Raw genomic sequence first — 16212 nt, forward strand, 5'->3', positions numbered from 1 at the left:
ACTCTGACATAAAGGATAAACTTGAGTTGGCTTTAGGTAACTAGATGGACCTCGAGACCATAATCTTAAGTCAAATAAATCAGACATACAAGTTTAAATATCACATTGTTTCTCTTGTATGAGAAACTCAAAGGGTAAATGAGAAACGTAATGGAGGATAGACACTGGGAAGTAGGAAGAACATGTTCAAATGGGAAGGGGAACAAGGGAAGAATAGGGGGAGGAAGGAAAGGAAAAGAAAAAAGAGAAGGAAGAAAAAAATGGAAACAAAGTTGTCTTGTAAATGGAGAAGGGAAAAGAGTTGAAGGAAGGAGAGGGAAATGGGAAAAAAAGAAGAATTGAGATATTTTATGTACAGGTGCAAATTCCCTACCATGAATGTGATCATTATGTATGACAAATATGCAGTAATTTTTTGAAAAGAGGAAAAAATCGTACTAAAAAAGAACAAGGGTCCCTGCCCTGCTGTGTGGGTCTGGACAGACGAGCCCCGGCTTCACAAGGCACAAAAGCCCAGGAACATGTGTGACGCCCTCACCTAGTCCGCTGAGGGGCACCCACCCTCTCTTTTTCAAGTTTGTGCACTCACGTGTTTTTCAGACTGCAGAAAAGCGGTACGGGAACATTCTGTGTGGGGTCCCTGCTGGACAGAGTGCTGAGTGCTTTCCTTGTTCCCTTTCCTCATGCTGTGCGCCTCTGCGCTTTCTCGGCGTTCCCGGATCACGGGTGCTGGCTGCGGGGTAACTCGTCCTGTGAGAGCAGGAAGCTGCGGGGTTAACTACAGGGGGGCTACAGACGGATGGGTCCACCAAACACACCGTCAGAGCAGGGGACGTCACTGGCCTTGCAGGGAGGAAGTCTGACACGGTGCTAGGGGGCTGACCCTGAGGACTGGTGGGGTGGAATAACCCAGTCAGCACGTGACAGATACGGCGTGATTCCCCCTACGTGAGCTGGCTACAGGAGGGGAACCAGAGAGACCGAAGCAGGACAGGTGGGAGCCAGGCCAGCAGGAGTAGAGGAACAATCCTTGTGGTATGGGGAGAGACTCGGTTTTCAAAATGAAGAGTTCTGGATCTGGCATACTAGTACAACCCTGTAATCCCAGCACTCTGGAGCTGAGACAGGAGGATCGTGGCAAGTTCAAGGCCAGCCTGGACTGCAGAGCAAGACTCTGTCTCAAAAAAAATTAAATGAGAAAAGAAAAGAGTTCTAGGGTAGACAGTGGTGGCAGCTGCACAATTGGAGTGTGCTTAACAATAGCAAGCCATTCACTTCAAAATGGCTATAAGGATAAATTTTATGTTCTGTGTCTTTTATCACAATTAAAAATAAAGAAAAGCTAGGCATGGTGGCACACACCTGTAACCCCAGCTACTCAGGAGGCTGAAGCAGGAGGATCACAAGTTCCAAGACAACTTGAGCAATTTAGATCTTGTTTTAAAACAAAAAAGGGCTGGGTTTGTAGCACATGGTAGAGCACTTGACCCTCACATGTAAAACAGTAAAAATTCACTAACATAGGCACTCAGTTCATAAGCAGGCGCCCTCTACCTTGAAAAGGTACTGTCCTGATCAGTGCCTTTTCTGCTCCTCTGGAAACTGGGGTTTTAGTAGCAACTATCTCAGAGAAAGAGCCAGGCAGTCGGTGCTGTCAGCATGCAAGTGAACACAGCTGTGTTCCAATAAAACTTTATTAACAAGCAGCAGGCCATCATTTGCAGCCATGTTGTAGAATATGGAAGGAGGACAGGAAGTAACTCATGACCAGGCCTAACCACGAGAAGCAGAGCCTGCCAACTGTTGAGGTGATTACAGAGAACAATGCACCGAGTCACAGGCTCCCGCCTGCCCAGCGTCATGAAGGAGCCCGATGCACTGAGGTGACGCCCGCGGCCGCGCCCACGGCCCGGCTCCTACCCAGGGCCCAGCTCTGCTCCTGCTGCCTGTGTGCTGTGCTCGGCCGCTGCCGCCCTCCGTGCTTGGATCCCTGTCTGTCACACGGAGTCTCAGTGGCATCCACAGCAGATCCACGGCTCAAACAAACGCTTGAAGCCACGAGAGGTTGGAATCATCTGACACCTGGCCGCAGTGCCTGGAGCAGGTGCTTTGTTCTGTTTAGTCAGTGCGCCTGTCCCCTGCCACACAGGTACAGCCTGGTGGGAGGAAGGGAAGGAGGGGCAGGCACAAGGCCCCATGCTGCGGACCCTGCCCCGAAGCGTGGGGCGCCGCCCGAAGCACTGCGCGTGCGCGATCGTGGCCGTGGCGGCGCCGTTCCTGACCCTGTGGTCCGCGCGAGTCCTGGAGCAGGCTGGAGGTCGTGCTCCCAAGCGCTGCGCCTGTGCTTGGCCTGGGTCCCCGCCAGCCTGGCCGGAGCACATGCTCAGTAAACACTGATTGGAGGAAAGAATGAGGTAGTGAATGTGTAGGCTGGGGAAACTGAGGCATCGGGGGCTGGGGTGTCGAGCAGACCCTGAGGCAGAGCTCTGACCGCACAGCCGTCCTTGTCCCTTGGTGCCGCCTTGGTGATGCAGTCGTGCTTTCTGTCCTCTGTTTCGTCGTCGACTGAGCTCTACCTCCCCGGCTTTTGGGGCGGGGATAACCGGGCCTTCGCTGAGCTGCATCCCCAGACCTGTCTTATTTTTTATTTTGAGATAGGGTCCCGCTAAGTCGCCAAGTTGCCCCGGCTGGGCTTGAACCTTGGGTCCTCCTGCCTCAACCTCCCAGAGAGCTGGGATGGGAGGCGTGCGCAGACACGTGCGACCCCGCCAGCCCTCCGGGGCCCTGGACGCAGGCCTGACTCGGGAGGGAAAGGCCAGGCCGGTCCCGCCCAGAACACACAGCCCCACCCGCCCGCGCTCCCCACTCCGGCCTGGCCGGTTCTCACCCTGCCCTGGCGGGCTGGTCTGGCTCTCGGACCCGCCCCGGCCCCCCGCCCCCCGCTGCAGCAGGGGCGCCCCAAGCTGCCGGCAGCTCGGGACCTGAGGCTTGGTTGGGCGGCCCCTGTGGCTGTCTCTAGGTCACTCGTCACTGTTGCCGCTGGGCCGCCCAGGCGGGCCACACCGTGAGGGCTCTCCTGCTGCCCCAGGAATCCCAGCCTGAAATCCAGCCACATTCCTGCCTCAGCCTCCAAATCCAGGTCCAATCAGCAGCCACTCCCCACACCCCCTCTTCTCCTGCATCTTTCCTCCAGGGTGCTCACCACACCTGGAGCCCTATTGACACGTGCCTCCACCCACCTATGACAGTATCGTGGAGTAGGACCTCACCTGCCTCCTCCGTCCCCAGCACTTACGGCAGGCCTGGCACGCAGGAGGAGCTTAAGTATTGCCAATGACAAGACCTCAGGACCGCATATCCCACTCTCAATGCTCAGAATGTTATTCCTGGCCTCGTCTTCATTAGAGAACTTCTATGCATCCTACAAAACCCCATCCAGTTATCGTTTAACCAGAGACCGCTCCTTTGCCTGCCCCATACACACACATCAGCCAGGCTGCAGTGTTTCCCTGGGATACACAACGTCCCGTGCTGCCTCCATTACTGCATGTGTCATCATGAATAATGGCCATGCATGCCACCTCCATTCCGTCCACTTCTTGGGTAAGACTCTCCTCTGAGGGCAAATGGGAAGTGACAATTAGGCGCAGGAACTACGCGTGGAATGAGTAAATTACATGTCTGTGCGGGTGGAGACATCAGTCTGTGACCCCTCCCTGCCCTACCACGGGCCATGGCTCCCGCTGCTGGTGAATGCCCCCTTTCTCTGTGTGGTCACCCGGCCAGAGGTGATGGAGGAGGGAGGACGTGCGGGGAGTCCTAAACAAGTCCTGTGGAGAGCTGCATGTGGTACCTGGTGACCCAGGGAGGAGAGGAAGCTGCAGGAGGCACCCAGGGGCTTGAGGGGACCAAGGACAGGGCGGGCTGAGCAGGAGGGGCAGGCGTGGTCTAGGAGAGACACGGCTTCCTGGGGCACAGGCAGCTGGGCGGGGGAGCGCCCCAGTGCTCTCAGCTCCCCCACTGCTACTCCAGGCAGGCGAGCTGTGTGCGTGGGCTCAGCCTGTGGAGCCTCCTGTGGGACCCCAGGAGAGGGCCCGGGCCCGGCCTCCCCCTCAGACCCTATGCCTCTGAGTCACTCCTTTCCCGTCCAGACCGGAGCCTGTGTGTCAGGCCTCTGTGTCACAGCCCAGCCTCGCAGTGACCCTGGCTATGCACCTCCCCGCTGCAGCCTTTGTGTTCCTGTGCCTGGACTGAGGCCTCGGGGCTCCCATCCTCCCTCAAACCCTGATCTAGACAGGACAGAGCTCAGAAACCATTATTGGCCTGAGGTGACAGAGACCCAGAGTGACAGAGCTGGCCGGGGCTGAGCCGCAGGAGCTGTGGTCCCTCCCGTGTCACCCCCTCGGACATGCCTCCTCCCGGCACCTGCCTGTCAGGCTGGCCCTGCGGGCTCAGCGCCCCTTCTCGAAGGCTCAGTGCCGACCTGGCAGCTCCGGCCCCAGCAGTGACCCCTGTGCCCATCACTGCACCAGGGAGAAGCCCAGGTCCCTGCCGCCACTCACCCCGACCTGTCTCCTTTGCAGTGTCCTGTGCTACCCTCCCGGCCTTGCTGTCCTCCCTGGACAGTTGGGGTCCTGCAGCCCAGGGAGGCTAAGTGACTTGCCCATGGTCACACAGCCAAAAAAGGGCAGGGCGACAAAGTGAACCTCACAGCCGGGCGGGCCTCGTGGCACTCTGGGAGTCTGAGGCAGGAGGACCGAAAGTTGGACGCATCCTGGTCGACTGACTCAGCACCCTAGTGAGACTCTGCACAAGAAATAAAGATAGATATTTTATAAAGGGCTGGGCATGCAGACCAGTGTGAAGCCCTGGGTTCAATTCCCAGTATTGAAGAAAAAAAAGTGTCGCACCGGGTTGCATGGAAGTACTCAGGTCTACAGCATATTATAGCATGGCTTCAACCACGTCCCCACGACACCAGGCCTATCACTCAGCCTGAGCGTGCCTCAGTTTCCCCATCTAGAAAACAGAACAGGACCCATTTCATAGCGTGCTGTGAGGGCCATGCCTGCACACACGTGTTGATCGCATCCTGAGGAGACAGGAAATCCGAGCCTCACCCCAGGGGCAGAGCCGGATCCCCCTTTGTCCAGGGACCCGGGAGGCCCTGGCGGGCGGAGCTGGTCAGGCAGGGACAGGGTCGCGCACACAGGGGGTCTCTGTGAGGGACGGTGGCCAGGCCCAGGAAACCACACTGGCCAGCCTTGGGGGCAGAGGTGAGCTCTTGAGCCAGCAGGGCCCTCAGGGGAGTCCGGAGAAGGGAAAGCGCTGTAGGGAAGGGCTGGGCCCGTGTGTGCCTTGTGGGCACCTACTGAGCCAGATCCCGGGCCTGGGGGCAGAGGATTAAGGAGGGAGCTTTCTGAAGAAGAGGGGGAGACAGGTGAGGGCCAGGCCAGGAGGCTGAGGGCCAACTGTGGACAAAACGGTCCTCGGAGGAGGTGGCAGTGCAGGGCCAGGGGACCCCGCTGCAGGTGTTGGGAGAAGCCAAAGACAGAGCTTTGAACCTTGGTGGCACACACCTGTAATCCCAATACTCTGGGAGGCTGAGGCAGGAGAATCCCAAGTCCAAGACCATCCTGGGCAGCTGAGCAAGACCTTGTTTTAAATTAAAATATAAAAAGGGACTGGGGGTAGAGCTCAGTGCTAGAGCTGAGTTCAGACCCCAGTATCACACACGCACGCACACACGCACACGCACACACACATGCACACATACACACGCACATGCACACACACACATGCACACACACGCACACACGCACACGCAGGCTGTGACTCTGCCCCGTGAACAAGGGTGACATCAGATTGTTGTTGTTGCTCTTCTGTTGTCTTCACCACCAACACAAATCAGTTTCCCGCTTCCCCTAAGGCCTCCCCCACCCCGCTTAGCATAGGCTGCCAGCCCCACCCGGCCACCTCAGCGCTTGCCAGGTGAGCAGTGAGCAAGTGAGCTCAGGTATGCAGAGGCTGCGGCCAGCAGGGAGGGAGGAGCAAGGGGACCAGGAGGGGCTGGGAGGACAGGAGCCAGGGCCAGACCCAGAGCTGAGCCAGGCCAGCAGCGGCAGGACTTCTGCACCTCACAGGGCCGTCTGCACCAGAGGCCTGAGGGAGGAGGCTGGGCAGCAGCCACAAGCAGGTGCTCACCTCTCTGCTGTCTCCGGAGACTCCAGGTGGTCAAGAGCTCCCACGAAGGGCACCATGAGCACCACAGCTGCCACCTCTGTCACCCCTGGGTAAGTGATACTGCCTTCCTGGGTCTAAGGGAGGAGGCTGGGCCCGGATAGACGCCGGGTCTGAGGGAGGAGAAGCAGGGCCCAGACCCCGGGTCTGAGGGAGGAGAAGCAGGGCCCAGACCCCGGGTCTGAGGGAGGAGAAGCAGGGCCCAGCCCCCACACCTGCAGAGCCAGTTTGCAGCACCCAGGCCAGGACACCAGGAGCCCAGCACCCTCCTCCCTCCCGCTGTGGTTAGAGGGACCAGCCCAGGTTCACGGAGAGAGCCCCACACCCTCAGCCCGGCTCTCCCCTGACCCGGGAGCACCAGGCCAGGGGATTTCACAGCAGGTCCCTAGCAGGCACTCCATCTGTGGGACTGCTTGGGCCCCTGAAGTTATCTTCTCATTAAATATTGACCTTCTGCTAGAAAATCAGGGCTGTTAAGGATGAGGACTCCAGGCTATGGTGAGCAGGCAGGACAGAGAGAGATGGATCTAAAGAGCTGCATGGTAGGTAGTGAGCTTCCCAGATCAGAGGTAATCAAATTGTGGTGACCCCTAAATGGCAGGAGCAGCATGAAGAGCAGGGCTTTGGCTACAGTTTCCTCAGCCTTCCTCGCCCCTCCCCTGAGGTCTGAGATCCTCTTATTTCCGTGGACAAGGGCATGTATGGATTCTCATAGACAGCGCCCTTGAAGAGCAGCCAGGGAGAGCGGAAGACAGAGGGAGATTCACTGGAAAGAGCGCGCAGGGTAGGAGGAGGGAAGCGAACCCGGGGCAGTGGCAGGTGCTCCGGAAGCTACTGCGCCAGTTCCCACTTACAGAGGAACTGCTTGGGCTAAGGCCTTCCCAGTAAGGGTCGTGACACTTACGGAGGCCGAGGAGACTGCACAGGCATCATCACACTGATGTGCCCGACAGCCCCAGCAGCCGGATGCTATCTTACAGCAAGGGAGACTGAGGCAGAGACAATGAGTCTCCTGCCCAGGCTCATGGCAATGAAGTAGCACAGAGGATTTGAACCCAGGTCTGAATGCCAGTGGGGCCTCACTCATGACCACAGCTTACCTATCTTCTCCAATACCAGGATGGCCCTGGCCTTCCCTGCTCCAAGCCCTCCATGGCTTCCCAGCACCCTCACCGTGAAGGCCTTGTGGTGCTGCCTGGCACTCGGTGGGTTCTGCCCCAAATTCCCACAACCTCTCCCACTCTCTTTTCTTTCACCAGCCCAGAAGCTGCCCCAAAGCCAAGTGCCAAGTCTATCTATGGTGAGTGAGGGGCCTGGAATCCAGGGCCAGGCGAGGCAGCCTGGGCCTGTAGTCTGGTGTCGGAGGAGGGCCTGGGCTGGACTCCAGGTCTGAGGGAGGAGGCTGGGCCCGGACCCCAGCTCTGAGCGAGGAGACCTGGCCTGGGACCCTGGGTCTGAGGGAGAAGGCTGGGCTTGACTGCTGTGCGCCTCCTCCTTCCCACACAGAGCAGAGGAAGCGTTACTCCACAGTGGTGATGGCCGATGTGTCCCAGTACCAGGTCAATGTGAGTCTGGTCTGCTCCTGCAGGGAGAGTCTGCTTTTTCTGTATCAGCTTGGTGCTGAACAGAGACAAATTGCACTGAGGCAGGGGTTGTGGGGGACACGGCCCAGAGGCGACCTGGGGTCTCAGGAGGCGCTGAGAGGAAGTAGTTGTAATCCAGACCCTTGTTCCCCAGTCGGGTGCCCACCATCGGTAGGGAGAACAGGACAGGGGCCCCAGGCAGAGGGGCCGACTCCAGAGGTGATGGGGCGGCTTCCTGGAGCAGGTGCGGTGGGCCTCAGGTGGGAAGTCTGTGTCCCAGGGCCCCATCCACTCACTGCCGTCTCTGCGGTGCCAGCACCTGGTGACCTTCTGCTTGGGCGAGGAGGACGGCGTGCACACAGTGGAGGATGCATCCAGGAAGCTGGCTGTCATGGACAGCCAGGGCCGCGTCTGGACCCAGGAGATGCTGCTGCGCGTGTCCCCTGGCCATGTCACGCTGCTCGACCCGGCCTCCAAGGTGAGGAAGTGAGCGGAGGAGTGGCTGGGCTCTGACCCAGGACTCCGAGGGCTGAGCGCAGGGTGGCAAGCGTCCGTTTCCAGCCCGCCAGCCGCTCCTATTAAACGAGAGCCGCCCTGCCCCGCTCCTGAACCCACTGAGCACTGCAGTCGCCGTGGTGCAGTAGTAGCAGCCTGTGCCTCAGTTTACCCTGCTATCCTGCCTCCAGGAGGAGCTGGAGTCCTATCCCTTGGGCTCCATAGTGCGCTGCGACGCGGTGACGCTGCCGGGCCGGAGCCGCTCGCTGCTGCTGCTGCTGGTGTGTCAGGAGCCCGAGCGCCCACAGCCCGACGTGCACTTCTTCCAGGGCCTACGGCTAGGGGTGAGAGGCTGTGTCCCCACCTGGACAGAAATGGGGCGTAGCCTGCTGGCAAAGGCGGGGTCTGGGAAACAGGGAGGGGCGTGGCCTGGGAAGCCGCTCTGGAGGGGAGGGTTTGTGGGCAGGGTGGAGTCTGGCCTAGGCGTGGTCTGAAGGCAGTGGGCGGGGCTTGACTCCGTGATTGGCAGGCGGAGCTGATCCGAGAGGACATCCAGGGGGCTCTGCATAGTTACCGCTCGGGACGTGGGGAGCGCAGGGCAGCGGCGCTTAGGTGAGGGGCTGCACCCGAAGGGGGAGGGGGAGGGGAAGGGGTCTCCTGCCCCTCCCAGACGAGAAGACCCCCTCTCCTGGCCCTCGGGTTCTCCCTCTGGCCTCAGTTTCCGCCCATCACCGAGCCTACGTCTGGCCCCTTCGATCTCAGGGCCTCCTCCCCAGCCACGAGTTTCTCCCTCGCTGGCCCTCTCCGCTGATCCGGCCTCAGTTACCCCCGCTTCTCCACAGGGCAGCGGAGGAGGAGCTGCAGCGCGGGACTGCGCCCGCCGCCCAGACCCCGCCCCTGCAGCGCCGCCCGTCTGTCCGCGCGGTGATCAGCTCAGCGGCGCCCACCGCAGGGCGCTGGGCGCCCCCGGTGCAGCGCATCCCCGAGGCGGAGGCGGAAACGGAGGCGGAGGCGAAGCCCGGCCCGGCGAGCGCCGCAGCGAGCAGGGCAGACCCCGCGAGTCCGGACCTGGGCCCGCGCGGCCCGGAGCTGGCCGGTCTGCAGGCGGAGCGCGAAGTGGTGAGGGGCGGAGCAGGGCCTGGGGCGGGGCTGTCGGGTTCAGGGCCAGTCAAGCCATCCTTCTGGGTCGAGGCTATGGCACTGGTCTCTAGCTCGTCCGTGAGTGGAGGTGCTGGGCCTTTGAGTGCCACTCAGCTCCACGGGCCTGGCCGGTGCTCCGGGGGCGTGCTCACCCGTGCGTCCCACCAGGGGCGTGGCATGGCCCGGGGGCGTGTCTATGCGGTCGAGGTCGAAGGTGATGAGGGTCCCTCTCCCTTGGTTCCCAGGACATCCTGAACCACGTGTTTGAGGACATAGAGACCTTCGTGTCGAGGCTGCAGAAGTCTGCGGAGGCCACCCGCGTGTTGGAGCACCGGGAGCGTGGCCGAAGGACCCGGCGCCGGGCGGCTGGGGGTAAGGAACGCCCCAAAGGATCCAGAGCGCCCATTCCTGGGTCGCTCCCAAAGATTCCTCCCCTCCAGCATCTCCATTCCCCCTCCGCCGGTGGGGCCTGGCTTCTAACGGGTGTCCTCCCGGAGTGTCCCTGGGTGCCCGCCCCTCTCTGGCGATGTCACCAGTCGCCCCGGGGCCCCACCACCGTGCCTGCCACTCACAGAGGGCCTGCTGACGCTGCGGGCCAAGCCACCCTCGGAATCCGAGTATACGGACGTGCTTCAGAAAATCAAGTATGCCTTCAGCCTGCTGGTGAGGACGCGCGGCCCTGGGCCTCGCGGGGACAGAGGGCGGTGACCCCTACCTTCCCTCACTAACCCGGCGCCACCCCGCCTAGGCCCGACTGCGCGGCAACATCGCCAACCCCTCCTCCCCGGAGCTGCTGCACTTTCTGTTCGGACCGCTGCAGATGGTGAGCCGGTGCTGCTCGCTGCGTCCCCCGCAGGCCGGGGCAGAGCAGAGGGGTTGATGCCATCCCGACCCCTGCCGCCCTGCAGATCGTGAACACATCCGGTGGCCCTGAGTTCGCCAGCGCCGTAGGGCGGCCGCACCTGACCTCCGAGGCTGTGACGCTGCTGCGAGACAATGTCACCCCTCGGGAAAACGCGCTGTGGACCTCGCTCGGGGACTCCTGGACCCGCCCCGGGTAAGGGACCGGCGGAGCACAGAGGGCGTGGAAACCGGAAAGGGGCTGGGCAGGTCAGGCTAGAGGCGGGACTTAGCTAGGGGGTGTGGATAAGGACATTGAGGATGGGGCGGGGCTTAGGGTACATGCAGGATCCGATTGAGGAAAGGCTAGAAATTAGCATGAAGGAAAAGTTTAAAATCTAACCAGACGATCAGTCGGATTGCTGAAAAAGGTAAGGACTAGGGCACGCCTGTGGCTGAGGCAGGAGGATTTCAGGGTTCAGGGTTCAATCTCCAGTACTACCCAAAAAAGGCAAAGCTAGAGGACTGCGTGGCAGGGGCGGGACTTAGGTGAGTGGGCGTCGCTATATTGAAGAGGCGGGGCTTTTTTGAAGGTGCCTCCTGTAGATTTCAGGGTAGGACTTGGGGCCGGGGATTTAGCTCAGTTTGCCGCCCCCTAGCTCGCAAGCGCAAGGTCCTGAGTTTGATCCCCGATACCAAAAAAAAAAAAAAAAAAAAAAAAAATGGATAAGACCAAGCCTGAACTTCGAGATTCAGTGTAGGAGCAGAACAAGAGATCTGACGTGGGTGAAAGGGAGGGATGAAAGTAGCTAGAAAATTGCTTTGGGGTGGGAGGTGAGATAGAAGCTGAGAGGAACCAGGGGTGGTGGTGCACACCTGTACTCCCAGAACTCAGGAGGCTGAGGCGGGAGGATCTCCTCAAGTTCAAGGTCAGCCAGGGATACACAGTTCAAGGCCACCCTGAGCTACATAGCGAGACCCTGTCTCAAAACAAGTTGAGCGGGCCATCAGAAGGGAGTTGACCTAAAAACAACTGAAGTCGTGACAGTGCTTAGAGAGAGCCTGTGTCCTCGCGGACCAGAATCTCTGAGCCACCGCTGTCCCGGACCACAGGCTGGAGCTGCCCCTAGAGGAGGGACCCGCTTACAGCCCCAAATTTTACAGCGGCTGGGAGCCGCCGGCCACCGATCCCCAGGGCCGTGCCTGGGAGGACTCGGTGGAGAAGCAGCTCCAACACGAGCGGCAGCGCCAGCAGGTGAGGCCGGGGAATTCCCCAGGCCCAAGGGGGGTCGGGCACGAACTCCACCTGACCCAGGCTATCTCCCTCCCTGCAGCAAAGCGCACCCCAAGTCGCCGTCAATGGGTGAGTGTCCGCTCCAGGTGGGCAGGGTGTTCAGGAGGGGTGCATCCCCGGCTCCTGGCACTGACCCGGCCCCCTTTTCTGTCTTTTTCTTGTCTCCTCACTGCTCACAGGTGGGTGAGGTGGTGACAGGAGGGGCGGGGAGGGGTGGGGGAGGGGCTGGAGGAAGGGGAGGGGCAAGGTGGGGGGGCAGGTCCCTGGGGCAGGGAGTGGGTGGTCCTGGAGGCTGGACCGGGTCCTCGAGGGGCACAGTCTGGAAGGCGCGTCATGCCTGGGTTCCTGCGGGGACAGAGTCCTGGTGTCAGAGGGCGAGGCTGGGGATGGATGTTTGTGTTTTGAAAAACTCAGATTTGGCACTGGGGATTCGGAGGAGCAGGCTGGGGCTTCAAGGGCTTGGGGTCAAGTTGCTGGTAGAGTTGGGACCTGACAGTGCCTCTGGGCCACTGGCAGGGAAGCTGGGAAGTGGGACTTCCAGTTTCCCAAAGGCTTTAAAGCAATACTCCAAGTCCCTCCAGACTTGGAGCTGAAAGGAAGAGGAAACTGAAGCTTGAGACCTGGACTCCTGGGAAAGAAAAAACCAGGGATCCAAACTCGTGGTTCTGCCACACTATGGGGACTCAGGGTCTTGGGTTCTGGGAGGAAGAAGAAGACAGAGCCAGAAGTCTAGGGTCCTTGGGCCAGCAAGGGGCAGATCAGAGGGAGCCAACCTGAGACGGGAAGGAACCAGAGGTGAATGGGGGTCTGGCTGGGGGCCCCCGGCAGAGGGCTCTGCAAGGACAGCATGCTGGCAGCTGCCAGTCCCACACAGGGGGTGCCGCAGCCCTGAAGACCCCCCCTCTCCCCTGCACAGGTAGGCCTGATTCAGGCTGAGGCCCCTCAGCTGCCTAGTGTCGCAGAACCCCCCCCCCAGCCCTGCACCCCTGGGCTTCCAAAGCTTGGGCTTGGGACCCCTCTAGCTTTCCACTCACTTCCCTGAGCCTTGAGTGCTTACAAAGGAAACGGGGGATGGCAGTGTCTGGGGAAGCGCAGGAAGCCCCAGAAACAGGGGCTGGTGAAGCTCAACGCCGTGGCTGAACTTGGGCTCCCATCAGCTGCACACAAGCAGGGCAGAGGGACAGCGACATTCAGTGCCTGGACCCAGTCCCCCAACGCCGCTTCCTCACTCCCTGGCCTTTCCATTACTGTGCCAAAGCATCTTTGCCTGTGAAAACGGATAAGAGGTGTCCACAGAAGGAAGGAAGTGGGGTCCAAATTGATGGTTCTACCACGGGTCCTCAGGGGGATCAAATCAGCTAATCTACATACTCTGAACAGTACCGGGCCTGTATTGCTACACACATAGCTGCAGCTATTGCTTTTACTACGAATCACCATAATACATGAGCCGGGGCCCTAGCAGGTGCTTAATAAATGGCAGCTATTTTTCCTGAGCACTCTGTCGTTCCCCGATAAATGGAAGTGTTGCTAATACCCACATCATAGGCCAGCACCAGGCCAGGAAAGGGAAGGAGCAAACTACGCAAATCTTTGTTACTATTTCAGATCCCAGTTAACCTGGCCCCCTCCCCAGCTTGGCTCTAACCTCTACTCGCACCAGCACCTCACAGCCCAGACCAGTGGGGCTGGCTGCCTTTTCATCTCCACCTTCCCAATTCCTCTCAGTCACCCAGAGCCGGAGCCAGGGCCAGAGCCAGCAGGAAAGTGGGTCCTCTGTAATTACGACTTCCAGGCCCGCAACAGCAGCGAACTGTCCATCAAGCAGCGAGCAGTGCTGGAGGTTAGGAACCGTGGCTTCCAGTCGAACTGGCCAGCACAACCCAGCTCAGCCGCAGCCCCAGGCCCTGAGGCTTTTCCTACCCCACCCAGGTCCTGGATGACAGGCGCAAGTGGTGGAAGGTTCGGGACCAACAGGGCCGGGAGGGTTATGTACCCTATAATATCCTGACACCCCATCCCGGACCCCGAGCGGACCACAGCCAGAGCCCTGCGCGAAGCCCGGTGAGCCAGGCAGACTGGGATCCTGAGGGAGAGGTGGGGGCCAGATCCTGGATTCTGAGAATGAAGGGCATGGGGACCCAGTGTCAAGAGTTCTGACTGGGGGCCCAGAAGTTCAGAGGGAGGGCCAGGGATTTGGCTCAGTGGGACCGAGTCTGCCTTGCAAGCACAAGGTCCTGAGTTCAATCCCTGGTACAAAAAACAAAAGTTCAGAGGGAGCAGCGGGACTCGAAGTCCTCCCCCTGACCTAGGGAGCCTCTTTCGCCCCCAGGAGAACAGCACGCCTCCTCCTAACCCCCCAGCTCCAGCCCGGGCCCCAGCTCCCGCTCAGCCCCACTGGGACAGCTGCGACAGCCTCAGCAACTTGGAGCCTAGCGAGAAGGGTGAGTGTTGAGGCAGCCCCTCGGAGGAGCGGTCCTTGTCCTCTCTTTTCCGGGAACGGTGGCTTAGAAAGAGAAAATGAAGCCAGGCCTGATGGCGCACGCCTGTAATCCCAGCACCCTGGGATGGTGAGCCCGGAGGATCGCAAGCTCGAGCCCAACCTCAGTAACTTAGTAAATTAACGAGATCCAGGCTCAAAACTTTTTAAAAAGCAAGGGGGTAGGGGGTAGCTCAGTGCGAAGACCTTGGGTTCCAGAGAAAGAATGAGAATGGATTCTCAATCGACCCATCCTTGGGACGCTAGAGGCCCCGGCCCAGACTCCCTCGCCCTTTATGCGTACTGCATCCCTCCCGGCTCCTCGCCTGCAGAGAAATTCTCCCAGATGCTGAGTGTGAACGAGGAGCTGCAGGCGCGCCTGGCCCAGGGCCGCTCGGTTCCCAGCCGCGTAGCCCCGGGACCCCGCGCACCGGAGCCGCAGCTCAGCCGGAGCTCCGACGCCGCGGAGGTCCGCGCCTGGCTACAGGCCAAGGGGTTTAGCGTTGGGTGAGTGGGATCGCAGGCGCATGCGCGGAGAGGCCAGGCGCTGGGAGCGGAGGTTCCGAATGGCTCGGAGTGGGGCGTGGAGCCCACGGGGAGCAGTGATTGGCCCAAATTTATAGTCTGGGTGTACCGCTAGTAGATTTCCCAGATTCCGATTGGCGCCCCCAGGAAAATCCCGCCCCATCTCGGAAGAGGGCGCGCTTTCGCCCCAGGACCGCGGGCTGTGATTGAGAGGTGGGGACGCTGCTCTGATTGGACAAGCGGCTAAGCAGTCCTGACGTGTTTGGCGAGGCTGGAGGGGGCTTGAGCTATGATTGGGCCACAGGCCTGACCGCCCGCCCCGGCCCGGTGCAGGACTGTGGACGCGCTGGGCGTGCTGACAGGTGCGCAGCTCTTCTCGCTGCGGAAGGAGGAGCTGCGGGCGGTGAGCCCGGAGGAAGGCGCGCGCGTGCACAGCCAGCTCACGGTGCAGCGTGCGCTGCTAGAGGTGAGGGCGGCCGCTCGCCGGGGCCGACGGGCGGGTAGCGCCGAGAGCTCGGCAGCCACGGCCTGACTCCCACTCGCCCCGCAGGACAAAGAGAAAGTGTCCGAGCTGGAGGCGGTGATGGAGAAGCAGAAGAAGAAGGTGGAAGGCGAGATGAAAGCGGAGGTCATCTGACCCTCGCCGGCCCCTTCGCCGACGTGACCGTGACGGGGCGCCTGCCCCGCGGGACCGCGGACTCCAGTCCCGGAGGACCGCCGAGCTGGCCCGGGCCCGCGCAGACGCACGGCCCCGCTGGAGTCCTGCCTCCCTGCCTGCCGAGCGCTCAAGGGGCCCTCCCTGGGAGCGGGCACCCCGCAACCCTGTGCCTCGTGACGTATACCCTAGCCTATAAACAGCCTCCTTTCAGTTACCGAGTCTACGCTGTCCTCTCTCTGCTTGGCTACCAGGGAGCCAGGGAAGCTGCCTCTGGCCCCCTTCTGAGATTTCCCTCCCAGGGCCCTCCCCTGCATCCCGGGGATCCCGCTCTGTCTTCCAGCTCGCCCGTCTTCTGAACACCTGTCCCTCGCTCAGAATTCCTCTGTGGCTCCCCCAGTGCCCTCGAGTATATATTTCCCTCCTCCCTCTCGGGCATCATCTTTCACCACCCCACCTCATTCCCCACGCACGCTGATCCTGCCCTTCTCTCTCCCAGGCCCCTTCAAGCACAGGCGTCTTTCATTTGATTTTCTGCTGGTCACAACAGCCTTTCTCTGGCGAACTCATTCATCCTTCTTGGCCCAGCTCGAATGCCCACTCTAGGGAAGCCTGCCCTGCACCCCCTGGCTAGTCTCCCAGTATCCGTGTCTCTGCCAGGGGTCCAGCCTTGGGGAGTTGGCTGCCTCCGGAGCGTGCCATGCTGTCCTTGGGAGCCTGCAGGTTGCCCCACTATCGGTGTGGTTTTCTCTGGCTCACACCCTTGGGCAGACTGCACACCCCTCTGACTATGGAGAGTGGGTCTTCCCAAGCGTCCCCAGAGCACCCACTGCCAGGCTCCCCACGGGCCTCTAGACCTGTGGCGGCCTTCCTGAGGCTCAGTTCCCACTTGAGCCACCAGATGGTGCCCTGAAACCAGATGGGCCAGGGACTGCGGGCACGGCCAGGAGCCGCCTCTAGC

General features: G+C 60.6%; 1 protein-coding gene across 8 annotated transcripts; it reads left to right on the plus strand.

Moving 5' to 3' along the window:
* Nucleotides 1–1755: 1755 nt before the first annotated feature.
* Nucleotides 1756–15468, plus strand: Eps8l1 (EPS8 signaling adaptor L1). Of its 8 annotated transcripts, none has more exons than XM_021246120.2 (20): nt 1758–2104; nt 6144–6293; nt 7500–7540; nt 7747–7805; nt 8140–8301; nt 8510–8662; nt 8848–8930; nt 9161–9437; nt 9704–9830; nt 10033–10121; nt 10207–10281; nt 10367–10515; nt 11463–11553; nt 11633–11661; nt 13201–13435; nt 13525–13656; nt 13925–14036; nt 14404–14578; nt 14930–15062; nt 15147–15468. In XM_021246120.2, the coding sequence occupies exons 1-20, from the start codon at nt 1764–1766 to the stop codon at nt 15231–15233; spliced, it is 2700 nt and encodes an 899-aa protein (XP_021101779.2). In that variant the 5' UTR covers nt 1758–1763; the 3' UTR covers nt 15234–15468. The 8 variants fall into 8 exon arrangements, 7 of the variants coding, with proteins under 7 accessions (XP_087057084.1, XP_087057085.1, XP_021101779.2 ...); XM_087200956.1 differs by having other exon boundaries at nt 1759–2104; nt 11412–11553; XM_087200957.1 differs by having other exon boundaries at nt 1759–2104; nt 13321–13435.
* Nucleotides 15469–16212: the final 744 nt, after the last annotated feature.

The sequence above is a fragment of the Heterocephalus glaber genome, unplaced genomic scaffold (assembly GCF_053883595.1).
Source record: "Heterocephalus glaber isolate CG9 unplaced genomic scaffold, H.glaber_assembly_v1.0 deba00001745, whole genome shotgun sequence".
In the NCBI taxonomy this organism is placed as follows: Eukaryota; Metazoa; Chordata; class Mammalia; order Rodentia; family Bathyergidae; genus Heterocephalus; species Heterocephalus glaber.